The sequence below is a fragment of the Euleptes europaea genome, chromosome 6 (assembly GCF_029931775.1).
Source record: "Euleptes europaea isolate rEulEur1 chromosome 6, rEulEur1.hap1, whole genome shotgun sequence".
NCBI lineage: Eukaryota > Metazoa > Chordata > Lepidosauria > Squamata > Sphaerodactylidae > Euleptes > Euleptes europaea.
In genome coordinates, this window is record NC_079317.1 from 2,204,829 (window position 1) to 2,223,182 (window position 18,354).

At 47.9% G+C, this 18,354-nt stretch overlaps 1 protein-coding gene across 1 annotated transcript in view; it reads right to left on the reverse strand.

The window, feature by feature from the left end:
• MDGA2 (MAM domain containing glycosylphosphatidylinositol anchor 2) overlaps window positions 1-18,354 on the reverse strand; it is a 438,982-nt gene that overhangs the window by 35,176 nt on the left and 385,452 nt on the right. The window contains exon 10 of the mRNA XM_056851084.1: window positions 16,726-16,874. Within this exon, the coding sequence (XP_056707062.1) occupies window positions 16,726-16,874 (149 nt within the window). The remainder of the gene's footprint in view (window positions 1-16,725; window positions 16,875-18,354) is intronic.

The following is an 18,354-nucleotide window of genomic DNA, read 5'->3' on the forward strand; positions in this document are numbered from 1 at the left end:
GACAACCGTGCTTGATCTTGGTGGGAGAGGGGGGGAGAAAACCCCTGCCCTTGCCGGAGAAGGCTGCCTCTTCTCTTCGCCTCTCCCCCTGCCTGCCCGCCCAGCGTACCAAACTGGTCCCAGCTCAAGGTCAACGGAGGCCTCTTTACCGAGGCTCCTCCGGCAGATCTATTCTCTTGCCATTCATTATTTCGATTCGGGAAAGTAGCTCGAGAGGACGAAATGAACAACTGTCTATCAGTGAATCATCCATCCTCGGGTTTCCAGCAGAGGGAACGTTTTCCGATTACAAGGATAAACTTGACTGGCAGCCTTATCTGCCCTTTCTGGAGGCCCAAATGTTGCCAGTATCTCGTTCTGCATCCTCCCATCAATCAAGATACGATCCCCACCCTATCAGCCAATGATGCTGTGTAGAGCTGGGATGCAGGTTTTTAACCACAGACCTCAGGGCCAGGAAAAGAAGAAGAAGAAGAGTTGGTTTTTATATGCTGACTTTCTCTACCACTTAAGGAAGGATCAAACCAGCTTACAATCACCTTCCCTTCCCCTCCCCACAACAGACACCCTGTGAGGTAGGTTGGGCTGAGAGAGTTCGGAGAGAACTGTGACTAGCCCAGGGTCACCCAGCTGGCTTCATGTGTAGGAGTGAGTCAGGAATTGAACCCACTTCTCCAGATCAGAGTCCGCCACTCAAGTGGAGGAGAGGGGATTCAAACCCGGTTCTCCAGATTAGAGTCTGCTGCTCTTAACCACTACGGCACACTGACTCTGAAAGCCCATTCCCAATATTCAGAGTGACCAAGAGACAGAACTTAGGATGGGACAAGAAAGATTCTTGCAGGCAGTGGTTACCAAGAGTAGAGTCAGCCTTGGTTGTCTTATGGACGTTGAATGTGCAACCAGGTACTTCAGCACAGCAAGGAAAATCCAGCAGCTGTCGAAAAGAGCATGGAAGTCTGGTCATGTTGTGGGGAGGGAAAGGGAAAGTGATTGTATGCCACTTTGACACTGTAAGCCACTTTGGGGAAGGGCCATGGCTCAGTGGTAGAGCATCTGCTTGGCATGCAAAAGGTCCCAGGTTCAATCCCCGGCATCTCCAGTTAAAGGGACTAGGCAAGTAGGTGATGTGAAAGACCTCTGCCTGAAACCCCGGAGAGCCGCTGCCAGTCTGAGTAGACAAGACTGACTTCGATGGACCAAGGGTCTGATTCAGTATAAGGCAGCTTCATGTGTTCACGAGACTCCTTAAAGGTAGAGAAAAGCAGGGTATAAAAACCAACTCTTTTCCTCCTCCTTCTAAAGATGACTCCTGGATGTTTTATGCTTTGTTAAGCAAACTAGCTTCAGATTTTTTTACTTGGGCAATGATGCAGACCCAAGAAAAAATGCTCAATACGTTACTTTACATCGCAAGCCAGCAGCAGCACAAGCGTTCCATTTCTTTGCTTGTCTCCTAGAGTTGATTCATGGGCAGCAACAAGGAGCCCCTCATGATGGATCACCGTTCCACATGTATCCTTATGAGCTGATGATACCATCGACATCTCAGAGCCTCCTTGAGATGTCCTCTTCAGGGCTGTTGGGTCACCTCATTTCTGAACCAATAGCCAAAGGATTTCATGCCTAAAGGAAGTTTTATTCCCTGGCTGGTTTGGCAAAGGGCAGGTCTGGTAATTGCCCCTCGCGGTCTGCAAAGCATCTTCTACTAAGTGTCTGGAGGGAATTCATTAGGCATACCCTCCCGGTAGATGTACACCAAAAGTTCTTTAAAATAAAGTGCTGCAAAAGACAAAAGCTAGAGAGAAAAAGGTACAAGCCAGAGGAAAGAAGAAGAGGAAGAGTTGGTTTTTATATGCTGACTTTCTCTACCACTTTAAGAATCAAACCAGCTTACAATCACCTTCCCTTCCCCTCCCAACAACAGACACCCTGTGAGGTAGGCAGACTTCGTAGAGGCCCGGTTCTCCAGATCAGACTCCACTGCTCCAAACCACCACTCTTAACCACTACACCATGCAGGAAAGGACTTGCTGCACCAACACAAGGCTGGGAAGCAAACTCGCAAATTCAATATTTAGTGAGGAAATCTTTATGCTGCCTCTCCAGGGAACCTGCCAGTGGGGGCTTACAAAATACAACATAATAAGAACCAAACATTAAAAGCTGTTAATGAAAACCCAGCATTGAAAACCCAGCCAGGGCATAAAAACATATATCCCCGAGCAGCTTAACAAGAATTTAACAGGCTGAAGGCACGCTGTAAGAACGTCTTAACACTGGGCCCCTTCCCCAAATGGCCGCTAAAGACCACACGGCTTCCTGACCACTGCTGGGGCTGAATTCATCAGCCGTCAGGCCACCAGGGGGCAGCATATAGCTCCTCATACCACTGTCCATGGTCCTGAGGCCTCACGTCTTCCCTGTAATGTCACATCCCTGAGCTGGACATAAGAACATCAGAAGAGCCCTGCTGGATCAGACCAGTGAGGGTCCATCTAGTCCAGCATCCTGTCTCACGCAGGAGCCAACTAATTCCTCTGGAGGGCCAACAACAGGGCATAGAGGCTGAGGCCTTCAGAAAAACTTCAGAAGAGCCTTGCTGGATCAGACCAGTGAGGGTCCATCTAGTCCAGCATCCCATCTCACAGTGGCCAACCAGTTCCTCTAGAGGGCCAACAACAGGGCCTAGAGGCCAAGGCCTTCATAGTAACCTCAGCCCTGCTGGATCAGACCAGTGAGGGTCCGTCTAGTCCAGCATCCCATCTCACTCACTGGCCAACCAGTTCCTCTGGAGGACCAACAACAGGGCACAGAGGCTGAGGCCTTCCCCTGATGTTGCCTCCTGGCACTGGGATTCAGAGGTTGACTGTGGAATTTCCTTTCAGTCACCAGGGCTAGTAGCCACTGACAGACCTCTCCTCCATGAATCTGTCCAATCTGCTTTTAAAGGCGTCCATGCCTGTGGCAATTACTATATCTTCTGGCAGCGAATTCCACGTTTTAATCCAACGTTGTGTAAAGAAGTATTTCCTTTTGTCTGTCCTGAATCTCCTGCCCACCAGCTTCACTGGATGCCTTCAAATTCTAGTATTTTGGGAGAGGGAGAAAGAGTTCATTGTGTCAACTCTCTCTACTCCATGCCCAATATTATAAACCTGAATACTCTTTCCGCCTCCTTTCATTACTGCACTCAGTCTGGTTATGACTGCTGGAAAAACAAATGGCTGAAGAGCCACGGAATATGCACAGAGTCATTTCTGCTTTCGAATGAGCTGCTGGTTAACAGGCAACTGCAGTAACACCAATGGTAGGTAGGCAGAGAGAGAGAGAGATTCTCTCATTTTACAGATGAGAGATGCTCTCTAGCTCAAGACCATGAATGAATCCAGCACACTGGTACAGACTCCAAGCTCCTTGATCTAACTTCACAGGACAAAACCGTCTCAAACAGTAATAGAACATCAGAGTAAGATGCATGTATGGGAAAGGCTATGGGCAGGTTCATGGGGATTGCACTAATCCTGTAGCACAAGACAGAGATCTGCAAAAATCCAGTCTCTATTCCCTGCAGCTCTTTAACGTTGCTGTATGCTGGAAAACTCTTTCCTAGGCAAGACGTAGCCTCAGGTTGAGCAATTAGAAGCAGGCCGACATTTAGAGTGTCTTTGTGGCCAGCGTGGACTTCTCAGGAAGGCGGCTGGACTGCCGGCCCTCAGTCATTGTGAGTGGAAACTCAGTCTGGTGCCTGGAATGTTGAAGATCAAGATTCACCTGTGTTGCAAGCCAGGTTGCCCCACTGAAGCTTCTCATTCATTGCATCATAAGAACATGAGAACATAAGAAAGGCCCTGCTAGATGGGACCCAGGCCCATCAAGTCCAGCAGTCTGTTCACCACAGTGGCCAACCAGGTGCCTCCAAGAAGCCCACAAACAAGACGACTGCAGCAGCACCATCCTGGCTGTGTTCCACAGCACTTAATATAATGGGCCTGCTCCTCTGATCCTGGAGAGAAAACGTATGCATCATGACTAATATTCATTTTGACTAGTAACCATGAATACCCCTCTCCTCCATGGTGTCAGCTCTTGACCCATTGAACCAGAAATCACCACAGAGACAGTCAGAATCCAAGCAGATGGCTTTACTGGTCAAATAGGCATTACAGTGCATTAAGGATAAGATGACAGCTATGAGCTGTCTTGCTCAGTATTCAGAAATATAAGGCAGAGAAATGGCGGGAGATTACAAAGCATAAACAGAGCGTTATTTCCCAGGAGTGGCGTTCCCAGGCTTTGGTATGTGAAGCCGTCCTTGAGGTCTGGACGGTTCAGCAGAGAAACGAAAGAAAACAACTGAACCGAGATAACAGCCTGACACATGGGCATGCCCACTCCCACCTTAAAGCCTTCCAAGTTGGCGGCCATCACCACATCCTGGGGCAGGGAGTTCCACAATTTAACTATGCGTTGTGTGAAGAAATACTTCCTTTTATCTGTTTTGAACCTCTCACCCTCCAGCTTCAGCAGATGACCCCGTATTCTGGTATTATGAGAGAGGGAGAAAAGCTTCTCCCTGTCCACTCTCTCCAAACCATGCATAATTGTATAGACCTCTATCATGTCCCCCCTTCCTGCTTCCTGCTGCTTTCCTGCTTTTAACTTGCTTTCTACTTCCGACTCCTGTATCCATATACTTTCTGGTCCGAAGGGGCCACCTGAGGTCTGACACCAGCAACCCCCTCCCCATCCTGGAGCAGAGGCCTCAGCCTTAAACGGGTGAGAGAGAAAATCTGCATTGTGATGGCAGTAATGAATGCCTCTCCATGTGGAGTTCCTGGCATATGAAGCAACTTCCATGTGGCAGCTTCATCATGCGCAGCGGCCCTCCTGATGATACCAGAATGTGGGGTCATCTGCTGAAGTTCGAGGGTGAGAGATTCAAAACAGATAAAAGGAAGTATTTCTTCACACAATGCATAGTTAAATTTTGAAACTCCCTGCCCCAGGATGTGGTGATGGGTGCCCACCTGGAAGTCTTTAAGAGGGGAATGGACATGTTCATGGAGGAGAGGGCTATCCATGGCTACTAGTCAAAATGGATACTGATCATGCTGCATGCCAATTCTCTCCAGGATCAGAGGAGCATGCCTGTTATATCAGGTGCCTTGGAACACAGGCAGGACGGTGCTGCTGCAGTCGTCTTGCTTGGGGGCTTCCTAGAGGCACCTGGTTGGCCACTGTGTGAACAGACTGTTGGACCTTGGTCTGATCCAGCAGGGCTTTTCTTATGTTCATATGATGCAGAATGGGGGTTAATGCACCAAGTGTCCAAAACCTTTTCCGGGCTGTATAAAAGCCATATTTTCAGGACTCCGCGCACCTCCCCCACCCCGGTTTGGTTGTGGAGCCATTTCCGAAGTGCAAAAAAGTTGTACTTTCCGGAAACCCTTTTCCCGTGAATCCCCCCGCCCCGACTCCATGACATCTTCTTCGTAGGTGCGAAGGGTTCAGAGCTTTGCTGAGAAACCCAACCTCAACACCCACTTTTCCTATATTACCCCTCGCTGACTCCACCCCCCCTTTCCAGTTCGTGTTTCCCTGTGGCCATTTCACCTCCTGCCACTTCCTCTTTTTTTTTTAAACCCGAACAAAAGGACATAGGGCCTTTGGTACAAACAGCTCAACTCCATAAATCAATTTCTTTGACCCAATGGCTCTTTGGCCCTACGTGGGGATAAAAAAAGGGGAGGCACAGGAAAGCACCATGACGTTTCAATAACGTGGTGCTCTCCTGTTCTCCCCCCTTCGAAAAACACGTTATACAAGACCTGGTGAGTAGGGACAATGTTACATCTTGGACCCAGTGTTGAAAGCGTCAGCAGGGGGAAGTGTGGGGAGGAATTTCCTAAACGGATTAATTTATGGGTGGTGAGGACGCACAATTTGCCTTTGTGCGATAACACCCAATGAGGATGCCCTAGACCTGTCAATACCGACATGCAGAAACACATAAGAAGTAAGCAAAAATCAGCCCGCAGCACACTGATAACGCCGGGGAATGCTGTGGTGACAAGATCGGGTATTGAACCTCATACACCCCAAGCTAATATGGAGACTGGAAGAAACAAGCCAGGGCACACAGATGGAAAATAAACCTCTCCTCAGCCATTTGATTCATTTGGATTAGAAATGGTTTATTGCACCAACACAGTTTGAGTGTTGCTGTTTTTATGTCTGAAATTTCCATTTACTGATGGAGAGACAGAAGCTCCTCACTGACCGTCTGGTAGTAAACATTAAAAATATTGCTGGAAAAAATAATAACCTGAGACCCAAACCAATCCTGGTTAGGAATTATTCCTATTTTGATTTTGTTATAAAAGAGGTTGATTGCAGGCTAGATGGAACATAACAATAAACTCTCCACGAACTACGGCATTCTGCTGGTGTTTGGGGGTAGCTCAGAGGTTGTGTGAATAGTTTCAGATGAGATGCATCCAGGCGCAGCTTTTCCAGCTGCAGGTTCTGCCATGTAATGCCAATCAACAGTGTAGGAAGAGGCAAGTGGTTGGCCATTGCCTGCCTCTGCGTAGACTTCCTTGGTGGTCTCCCATCCAAGTACTAACCAGGGGTGACTCTGCTTAGCTTCTGAGATCCGATGAGAGCGGGCTAGCCTGGGCCATTCAGCTCAGGGCAATTATGGGTTGGATCCTAGGAATGAGTTCTGAGCAGGCTAGAGCATCCCTGCTGCGAAATGCGCTCCCTTTTCACCTTCCGTTTATGCAAAACCAACTGGTTTTCAGTGGGCCCTTGCAGAAATAGACGTTTTAGTGGGAAAGGAAGTACCAGAGACAACAAGCATGCACAGAACTCATTCATAGGCTCCAAGCCAATGTCATTTTGGATTTAGAAAAGAGCAAGAGTCCAGTTAAAGTTAAAGGAGAAAGTGCCAAAGCAGGACTACAGTTAAACATCACAAAGACAAAAGGATCACTACAGGAGAATTACTCAACTTTAAGGTTGACAATGACGGTTACCGCACTTGTATTCCCAGCGATGTATTAAGAGTTTGAAAAAGTTTTTTAAAATACTGTTCACACTTTCTATGTATTCCCACTGATGTATTAAGAGTTTGAAAATGTTATAAAAAATACTGTTAGCACTTTCTATGTATTCCCACCAATGTATTAAGAGTCTGAAAATGTTATAAAAAATACTGTTCGCACTTTGTTTGGCCCCTTTAGCTGTGAAGACGTTTTCCAACCATTTATAAGCCGTAGTATCCAAAACCCCTTTTAAAACAATGGTTTTTTATAACATTTTCAAACTCTTAATACATTGCTGGGAATACAAAGTGCGGTAACCCCCAATGAGGAAACTGAAATTGTTCAAGACTTTCTATTCCTTGGCTCTATCATCAACCAAAAGGGAGACTGCTGTCAAGAAATCAGAAGGAGGCTGAGACTGGAAAGGGCAGCCATGAAGGAGCCAGAAAAGATTCTTAAGGGTAAGGATGTGTCACTGGCAACCAAGATCAAGTCAATTCATGCCATCGTTTACCCGATTACTATGTATGGGTGTGAAAGCTGAACACTGAAGAAAGCTTTTGACTGCAGGACTGCAGCTTACCACTCTGCGCCATGGGGCTCCTCATCCAGTCCAAACTCCTGCTGAATGCAGGATCAGCCTAGAGCATCCCTGACAAGTGCTTGTCCAGCCTCTGCCTAAAGATGGCCGGCGAGGGGGAGCTCCCCACCTCCCTAAGCAGCCGATTCTGTTTCTGAACTACTCTTACTGTAAACATTTTTTCCCCTAATATCCAGTCGGTACCTCTCCACCTGCAATTTAAACCCATTATTATCAAATATTCCAAGAGAGCAATCACGTCCCCCCTCAACCTCCTCTTCTCCAGACTGAGCATTTGCAATCCCTTCAGCCTTTCCTCCTAGGGCTGGGTCTCCAGGCCCCTGATCATCCTCGTCGCTCTCCTCTGCACCCGCTCCATTCTGTCCACATCCTTTTTGAAGTGGGGCCTCCAGAACTGCACCCAATACTCCAGGTGTGGCCTGACCAATGCTGTGTACAGCAGAACTATGACATCTCGCGATTTGGATGTTATGCCTCCTGGCTTGTTCCCTGTGGCGAGAGTAACAACCCAAAGACCCATCTGTGAACTCCACTTTATTTATCCAAGATGCTGCCAGACTGCCATGAAGTCATCAGGATGCTCCCCTCAAAACAGCTTTTACAAGGAGTTGCATCCTACCGTTCCGTTCCGCTAAGGTGATGCTGTCAGCTGAGCAGCTCAGTAAGACAAAACCCAGCATTAATCTGCAATTATGAGGGAAAGGTGTTGCCCTCCCAACCTCCATGCAGCTTCATGGCTATGAGATCTGCTGAAGTGTAATACACAAATATTGCACCCCCTCCTGGGGCAACAGCTTCGGCCGGAGCAGCAGAATTCCCTGGGCAACAATTTCAATCGAGGATTGCAGCTGTCGGTAATATCACAAATGGAGAACCTCAGAGCAGCTCCGTCACATCTCCGATTCGATTGACAGAAGCCCCACCAAAGCCAGATCGATGGGAAGTGTGCCGTTGCATGCAGAAATGGCTTTATGTGCCCAAGCAGGGCTTGCTGCTGCTTCCTAATGAGAGATTTAAGCTGGCAAATAACGTGAACCCCTCCGAGCCGGTCTGCGTCACCATCAAAACTATTCAATCAAAACTTCTGGATGGGTGACTGACGGCTTTCCAAAATGGAAATATGAAGGTTTGGCCCAGGATGAGTAGCCGGTGCTGGATCGGTGCTTTTAGAGAACACCACAGTGCTGTTCTTTCAGTACATAGTTAAATGATGGAACTCCCTGCCCCAGGAGGTGGTGATGACTGCCAATTTGGAAGGCTTTAAGAGGGGAGTGGACATGTTCATGGAGGAGAGGGCTATCCACAGCTATTAGTCAAAATGAATACTAGTTATGATGCATACCTATTCTCTCTGAGATCAGAGGAGCATGCCAGATATATTAGGTGATGTGGAGCACAGGGAGGACAATGCTGCTGCAGTCATCTTGTTTGTGGGCTTCCTAAAGGCACCTGGTTGGCCACTGTGTGAATAGACTGCTGGACTTGATGGGCCTGGGTCTGATCCAGCAGGGCTTCTACACTGCTGCCCATTTGACTGGAGGGAAGAAGCACCCCCTGCAGCCAGTCCAACGGGCAGCTTCCCTCACCCCTTGGTCTGATCCAGCATTGCTTTTCTGATGTTATTCTGAATGTCTCTTGCCTTGACAACCCTACAGGGTCGCCATAAGTTGACTGTGATTTGATGACACTTTTCACCATCACCAGCCTGCCACCGTACTCACTAATGGTGGGACCTTCCTCCAGCCCTAACAGCCCCTTGGACCAGAGGAAGGAATTGCTATTAGCGGGGGTCATAGGATTCAACCCACTGTCCAGTCACCAGTGCCTGCTGTCTTCATTCCATTCATCAAGTTGTTTCTTTTTGCAAGCTAATTAGATTTGTGCATGTAGTGTGGAGATACATAAAACAGTGACGTCCAGAAAAATGTGAGTCAGCAGGGCCATCGGAGCGGCGCAAGACCTGTCATTAGGAAAGGCTCTGCAAAAACACCGACTAGTGACGCTGTAACTGCTCTGCAGTGATCCAATTTAGCCAGAATGGCATTTAATCTATGAACAATTTCACAGAGGAAAAGAGGGGCACTGGCCCCTCCCCCTCCAGTGTGAGAGAGCCACAGGGGTGTAGTGGTTAAGAGCAGCGGACTGTAATGTGGAGAACCAAGTTTGATTCCTCATTCACAGAATCATAGAATCACAGAGTTGGAAGGGACCAACTAATCTAGTCATCTAGTTCAACCCCCGCACAATGCAGGACATTCACAACTACCTCTCTCCCCCCACACCCCCAGTGACCTCTACTCCTCGCCCAGAAGGTGGCCAAGATGCCCCTCCTTCTCATCATCTGCTTAAGGTCATAGAATCAGCATTGCTGACAGATGGCCAGAAACTCTTTTGATTTAATTTCAACCCGTTGGTTCTGGTCCAACCTTCTGGGGCAACAGAAAACAACTCGGCACCCTCCTCTATGTGACAGCCCTTCAAGTACTTGAAGATGGTTATCATGTCCCCTTTCAGCCTTCTCCTCTCCAGGCTAAACATACTCAGCTCCTTCAACCTTTCCTCATAGGACTTGGTCTCCAGACCCCTCACCATCTTTGTTGCCCTCCTCTGGACCCATTCCAGCTTGTCTACATCCTTCTTAAATTGCGGTGTCCAAAACTGAACACAGTACTCTAGGTGAGGTCTAACCAGAGCAAAGTGATACCATCACTTCGTTTATTTTATTTTATTTGTATTTATCTTATTTGTATTTTTTATTTTATTTGTATTTTTATTTGTATTTTATATTTTATTTTTTGCCATCAAGTCACATATGGCACCCCCTGGTAGGGTTAAGAACATAAGAACATAAGAAAAGCCCTGCTGGATCAGACCCAGGCGCATCAAGTCCAGCTGTGTGTTCACACAGAGGCCAACCAGGTGCCTCTAGGAAGACCCCAAACAAGACAACTGCAGCAGCATTTATCCTGCCTGTGTTCCGCAACACCTCATATAATAGGCAAGACGTTTTCAAGGCAAGAGGCATTAGGAGGCAGTTTGCCATTGCCAAGTCCGGGGTCACGACCCTGGACTTCCCTGGAGGTCTTCCATCCAAATATTTGCCAGGGTCAACCCTTCCTAGCTCCTGAGATCTGACAAGATCAGGCTATCCAGGTCAGGGATTTTTTTTAATGTGTCACATGAACACATGAACACATGAAGCTGCCTTATAGTCAATCAGACCTTTGGTCCATCAAAGTCAGTATTGTCTGCTCAGACTGGCAGCGGCTCTCCAGGGTCTCAGGCGGAGGTCTTTCCCATCACCTACTTGCCTAGTCCCTTTAACTGGAGATGCCGGGGATTGAACCTGGGACCTTCTGCATGCCAAGCAGAGGCTCTACCACTGAGCCACAGCCCTGGGGTTCTTATTATAACTCCTGGTATTCTTTCTTCCCCCCCTCTCTGTCCTCCTTGGAAACATTACAAAATAAACCAGTTTCTTAAAAAAAAAACCCACTGATCTTCCAACGTAACTCATTTTGTATTCTTCCCATAGAATTCCCATGATTCCAGAAGAAACTGCTCAACTCAGCAGAGAAAGAAGGTTCTCGTTCCTCAGACATCGGACTTGAATTTCATTCTGCGCACAAATCTCTTGCAAACGGAACGAGAGAAGCTCCGCATGCCCCGGCACTTCAGAAGAGAGCCCTCGTCCCCCTCTTAACTTTGCCTGGCTTTGGCCCAGAACAAAACAGACGCTGAAAATTGCCTTTGAAGCACCCCTTCTCCAAAAGGAGGGCTAATTGGAGAAATCAAGCAGCGGCAATCTCAGCCTCTCATTTGCAGCACTTGGAACCTGCTCTCCAGAATCAGCTCCTTGCCAAAGAGGGAGATGGAATTGTTTGCTCCAATGAAACTACGTGGAAGTTTTGACAAAAAACGGCAAGTCATTTCCACAAGGGCCCGAACAGGTGGCATTTCCTGGCTAGGAGACGTGCTCTGGCCTAACTCTCATTTCAGCCGTAATGTCCATTTGGGAACTGGAGGTGAGTTGAACACATGAAGCTGCTGTATACTGAGTCAGACCCTTGGCCTGCCAAGGTCAGACTTGTCTACTCAGATTGGCAGTGGCTCTCCAGGGTCTTCGGCATGCTTTCCATGCACAAGGTCCCAGGTTCAATCTCCAGCCCGCTCAGTTAAAAGTGTCCCTGGCAGGTGTCCCTGGCAACCGAGATCAAGTCAATTCATGCCATCATATTCCCTTTTACTATGCATGGGAGTGAAAGCTGGACAATGAAGAAAGCTGATAGGAAGAAAGTACATTCTTTAGAAATGTGGTGTTGGAGGAGAGTATTACGGATACCATGGACGCCCCCCCCCCCCAAAACAAACCAGTGGGTTCTAGATCAAATCAAGCCTGAACTGACCCTAGAAGCTAAAATGACTAAACTGAGGCTATCGTATTTTGGTCACATCATGAGAAGGAAAGAATCACTGGAAAAGACAGTCATGCAAGGAAGGTTGAGGGCAGCAGGAAAAGAGGAAGACCCAACAAGAGATGGATTGGCTCAATAAAGGAAGCCACAGCCCTCAGTTTGCAAGACCTGAGCAAGGCTGTCAAAGATAGGACATGTTGGAGGACATTGATTCATAGGGTCGCCATGAGTCGGAAACGACTTGACAGCACTTAACACACATAGCAGGTGAAGTGAGAGACCACAGTCTGAGACCTCGGCAGCCATTACCTATCAGCGTAGACAAGGGACTGACTCAGTTATGTGTTCGTTTAATGTCAACGTCAACATTTCACTTAAAGCAAAGGTTAATAGCGGAGTGGGGGATTTGAACACAGGCCTCAGAAGTCTGTTCCCACACACTAAGTACAACACCCCTCTGGCTACACCAGTGCATTGGGATTCCTTTCTTGACATGTGAATGGCATGCTTGTGCCCGTTCGCCCACTGGCACTGTGCCCGTCAGAATGCAAAATGGTGTCTGGATGAGGTCGTGCCACCCCTGAAGACGCCTGTGCACACGGCTTCTCAATCAATGCACATGTGTGCTCACTGGTAGTCTACAGTAGTCAAAAAGGGCAAGTGAGCTGTGGCTCACGAAAGCTCATACCCTACCAGAAAATATTTTTGTTAGTCTTTAAGGTGCTACTGGACTCTTGCCCTTTTTGACTACTGCAAACAGACTAACACGGCTACCCACTGTGGTAGTCTACAGGGGAGAGAAAGGGAACCCTGACTGGAAACTGCAGCAAAGCACACAGACATGACTGTCTGAACACAGTCTACGTTGGGGAGCCATGTTAGTCTGTCAATAGCAGTAGAAAAGAGTAACAGTCCAGTAGCACCTTAAAGACGAACAACATTTCTGGTAGGATATGATGGACTCACATTTTTGCTGCATCTGAAGAAATGAGCTGTGGCTCACAAAAGCTCATACCCTGCCAGAAATTTTGTTAGTCTAAGGTGCTGCAGGACTCTTGCTCTTTTCTACTGAACACAGTCTAGTAATCAAAAGTGGACGAGCGGCAGATCGGTAACCGATCACTTGAAGCTGCCTTCTACTGAATCAAACCCCTCTTGGTCCATCAAAGTCAGTATTGTCTGCTCAGACTGGCAGCGGCTCTCCAGGGTTTCAGTCAGAGGTCTTTCACATCACCTACCTGCCTATTCCCTTCAACTGGAGGTGCCGGGGATTGAACCTGGGACTTTCTGCAGATGCTCTACCACTGATCAACGCCCCCCCGCCCCGTAAGCAAGGCCTGCAAATTCTAAAGCACAGCTCTGAAGTCACATTTATTGTCCCTAGAGCGAAAGCTGGCAAAAAACCACTGGTGCTCTGTATAGAGCAAGTCATCACTAAAAGCGACGTTGTATCTGCAGCCCAAGAACTCCCCCGCCTTTCTTGCCTTTCAAGGGTTATTAGTGTGAACTGAATCTGTCCTCAAGCCACCTGGAATCTGTCGCCTGACGAGAGGAAGAATCTTATCGGTACACAGAGCAAGCGGTAATAGTTAAAGCTCCTTCCTTTTCTTATCTGGCTCCCAAGACTGGGGGTGGGAGAAAGAAAGCAAATATCCTCCTTTGCAAATGTGTTTGCATTCAGATATTTCTGGAACATATCAAAGGACGAACTGACTCTTAACAAATCCTCAACGGGTTTGAAAGGGGATAAGGTGTCTAATTATCACCCTGGTTGCAGGAGATATCCGTGTAAGGAAAGAACAAAACATGCTCTCTCTTTCTCTCTCTAACACACACACACACACAATTTATGTATGTGTGCAGAGTGCTGTCAAGTCGTAGCTGACTTACGGCGACCCCAGCAAGAGGCTTTCAAAACGAGTGGGAAGCAGAGGGGGTTGGCCATTGCTTTCCTCTGCAGAGTCTTCCTTGGTGGTCTTCCTTCCAAGGGTCATCCCTGCTTAGCTTCCAACTTATGGTGGTCCCAGCAAGAGGCCTTCAAGGCAAGGGAGAAGCACAGGTAGTTGGGCGTTGCCTTCCTCTGCAGAGTCTGCCTCGGTGGACTCCCATCCAAAGTGCTGACCCTACTCGGCTTCCGAGATCTGACAAGATTGGGCTCTACCACACCATTCCACATCCCACACAATTGATAGCTGCATTGATTTGCATGGACATCCCAAAGTGAGTGACCCCAAAGAAGGGACCTCCTCCAGCAGACCTTCAGAGAGGGAACTGAAAGAGCAATCACGACTGGGCCGTGCTGAGTTCGAACTCTCATCATTGAGGCTACAGGGTGGGCCGTTTGCTGTCAGTCGGGAGCCAGGAGTTTCCTTTCCCAGCCTCGCTGGAACGAGGAGTCACCAAAGTCACAAGAATCCTGACTCATGACCGGATGACCTGCAACAAATGGCAGGCAGATCCTGTCCCTCTCCAGCTGATGCTGTTGACATAGCACAGTACATCTCAGGTACATTATTTTGAGGTTAGAGCTGGAATGCGCCATCTAGTCCAGGGCAGGAAAGATCACCCAGCAAGTTTCCATGGCAGAGTGGGGATTCGAACTCGGGTCTCCCGGATCCTAGTCTGACATTCTAACCACTACACCCAGCTGGAACTCCTAATGTAATCAATTAATCAACCCATTAACCAGCTGCGAGCCAGAGTGCTAATCACATAGTTTTGAGCAGAGGATGGCGCTAATTATTATGGCACTGGGCATTTCACCCGCAGGGCGATTCATTCGTTCATAAGTTAATTATTCAATTAAAATCATATTAATTGCCTCCCGTCCACCCCAGCCACAAGGTATTAAAACGAGGCCCTCGGACCAACTGCTTCACATGTTTTCTAGAGGAGACCATTTGGGACATGAGAATACTTGCGGACAGTGTCTGAAATTTAGGGCAGAGGTGTGTGCTTTGGTGACTGAACATTTCCTTTGTTTTTATACAGGAGGTTCCCGGTTCAACTGGACAGGGGCAGATTCACGTGTCCGCATTTCGTGCGAACCCACACCAAGCAGCAGGAAACTGCATTGTGCAGGGGGTTGGACTAGATGACCCTGGTTGTCCCATCCAGCTCTATGATTCTATGATTCAATCTTAGCAGGCAGCGCACAGTTCCAAAATGTGTACGTCCCCCACCCCCGCAAACCAAACGCTCAGGAACCCAAATCCACACTGCTGCTTGCCTTAAGAGTGAGGGAAGCCAACTCCCTATCACAGACGGGCCGAACCTTTTCAACAACTGCTTATCTTTTGCGACGCTCTTTGATAACACCATGTAAGCTGAACCCTGGGGCCTGCTTTTCAAACAGAAACCTCTGTCTCGCTCGCTTCACACGTCCTACCGTATTGCCTTTTGGAAGCAAACTCAATTCACGGGTGTCACTGGTGAGGTCTTAATAATCAACAAGAAAAACTCCCCCCACGAAACCAAAGAATGCATGCAATCGCTCAGACAGGGAATCGCGGGCGTTATCCTACCCTCTCAGGTAGACTGCAGCAGCAACCCACCCCCTTTAGAGCCAAGGCAAATTTAAACTCAGGAAATAGCCAATAAGCTGGAATTCTTCTTCATGATTTTCCGCTGGGCAAGACCTTTGCTTCTGCACCCCTGGATTGTCCTGCAGAAGATCCAGATCATTCCCCCAAGCAATGAGACGTGGGTTGAAATCTAGCTCACGGCTGAGTTTTTGGGAGGAACCAAAATGCCAGAGTGGGTTGCAGAATCTGGAAGGACCGCCAGCGTGGTGTAGTGGTTAAGAGCGGTGGTTTGGAGCGGTGGACTAAGATCTGGAGAACCGGGTTCGATTCCCCACTCTTCCTCATGAGCGGCGGAGGCTCATCTGGTGAACTGGATTTGTTTCCCCACTCCTACACGTGAATCCAGCTGGGCGACCTTGGGATAGTCACACGGTCTCAGCCCCACCCACCTCACAGGGTGTCTGTTGTGGGGAGGGAAGGGAAAGTGATTGTAAGCTGGTTTGAGTCTTCCTTAAGTGGTGGAGAAAGTTGGCATATAAAAACCAGCTCTTCTTCTTCTTCTCCCTTCATCCTGATCAACAGGAAAGACATTAAAAAAACAAAAAACCCAACACCCACAGGAACATGTGCTGGGACCAGAAACATTTGGATCTGGGGACAAGTTTCCACCCTTGTGCGAAATTTGCACACATTTGGGAAGGCGTGGGCAAGGCAACCAAGTTCTAATTTTATAGTGCATGCAATTTAAGGCCCGTATTTACTTCAAGGAGTGTCTCCTCAGCCTGGGCAGCGCAAAGGGAGTAACTTAGCATCCTCAAGAGCGGGAAAACCGCCACGCTTCTCTCATACCTTAACTGCAAAAACCCCAGACTTCCGAGACTCCTGCCACACTCCAGTCTGAACGCCGGAAACATCTTTAATCTCCCTCGGCTGCTCTGCATCCTCGAGAGGTGCAAATGTATTTTCACGGATTCAAACACTGCCGAAAAACCTTCCCTCAAGGCCGTCTCCCGCGCAACCCAAGCGCATATTTCCAATTTACATGCACGCCACGAATTAAGGCCAACCAACAAGCACCGGCGCCCGATTGCTTTGGGGGAAAAGTGCTCTTCCACAAAAGCGCACGAAGCCCTCACCTGCCGGATGCCCAGGTGGTACGTGAGGATGCGGTCCACGGCCTCTGGGTTCATCTGGGTCCACTCGAGGCTGTAGGTGTAGATGCGGGCTCGGTTCTGCCACAGCGGGTTGTAGGTGTCGTAGTAGAATTCGGGGGCGAAGGCTTTGCCTGCAGGGAGGAAGAAACAGGATTCAAGCAGAAGTCGGAACAAAGGCCAAAGGTCTCCTTTTTACATTTCTGGCAGCTGATTCCCACCCCCCTTCCTGCTCCGCCACGGAAAGGCTCCACGGCGTATTATCAAAAGCCCCACCTGAAGTACGAGTCAACATTTTACTCTTTAGTAGTTGTTTCAGACAGTTTTATTTAGGGCTGCCTTTGGTTAAGTTTAGTAGCGGTGATTGTCAGTTTTGGTTGCATGTATTTTTACGTGCTCTGTTTTTATGTGTTATATTTATACTGTAAGCCGCCTTACGCTCCACAAAGAAAGGTCTAGACCACTGGTTCCCAACCAGGGGTCCGTGGACCCCCAGGGGTCTGCGAGAACTAAATTAAGGTCCGCGAAACAAAGTTATAAACCCATAATAAATTAATATTTTCAATTAAAAGTTCTCTATTATAAAAATATATATTCAAATATTATTCTAAGCTTAATGTTTAACTAACAGTTATGATTAAAGTTTATTTTCAAATTCTCTGAATTTTTATTTTGAACCTTGGGGTCCCTGCACTGAACAAAAAAGTCCTAGTGGTCCCTGGTCAAAAAAAGATTGGGAACCACTGGTCTAGACATTAGGAAGACTTTTCTAACAGTTAGAGCGGTTCCTCAGTGGAACAGGCTTCCTCGGGAGGTGGTGAGCTCTCCTTCCCTGGAGGTTTTAAAGCAGAGGATAGATCAGTGGTTCCCAAAGTGGGTAGTACCACCCCCTGGGAGGGCGGTGGGATTACCTAGGGGGGCACTAAGAAGAAAGAGGGCAGCAGGAGGGTGCTAGTCTAGAGGTGGGCCCCTTCAACTGATTTACAATACATCAAGCTGTGGCACCATGCTGGCAAATTTGGTGGAAACTCTCAGAATTTCTCCCCCAGACTTTGAAGAGCTGGTACCCCTGGACCAAGTTCTTCAGTTTTGTTGAATAAATTTCAACGAAAAAGTTTTAATTTGATTTTGAATAGGTGTACAATTAATTGTTACAGTTTTGAAATTTTACTGTTATTATCTTCTTTAGTGAGTCATGCAAACCCCTATTATGAATAATGCTTTTTATAGGGTAGGGGGCGCTAGGGTTGAGTTTGTGGAACCAAGGGGGCGGTGGCCCGATAAGTGTGGGAACCACTGGGCTAGATGGCCATCTGTCAGCAATGCTGATTCTATGACCTTAGGCAGATGATGAGAGGGAGGGCATCTTGGCCATCTTCTGGGCATGGAGTAGGGGGTTTGGGGGGAGGTAGTTGTGAAATTCCTGCATTGTGCATGGGGTTGGACTAGATGACCCTGGTGGTCCCTTCTAACTCTACAATTCTATGATTCTAGGTGGCTTAAAATGTTTTAAAATAAATAAATAACGGCTCAACCACAGCTACAACTTCTCATACCACTTTCCACCGCCTTCAGTACTGATCATGAGCTTCCATGGGAGAATAAGCAGTACAA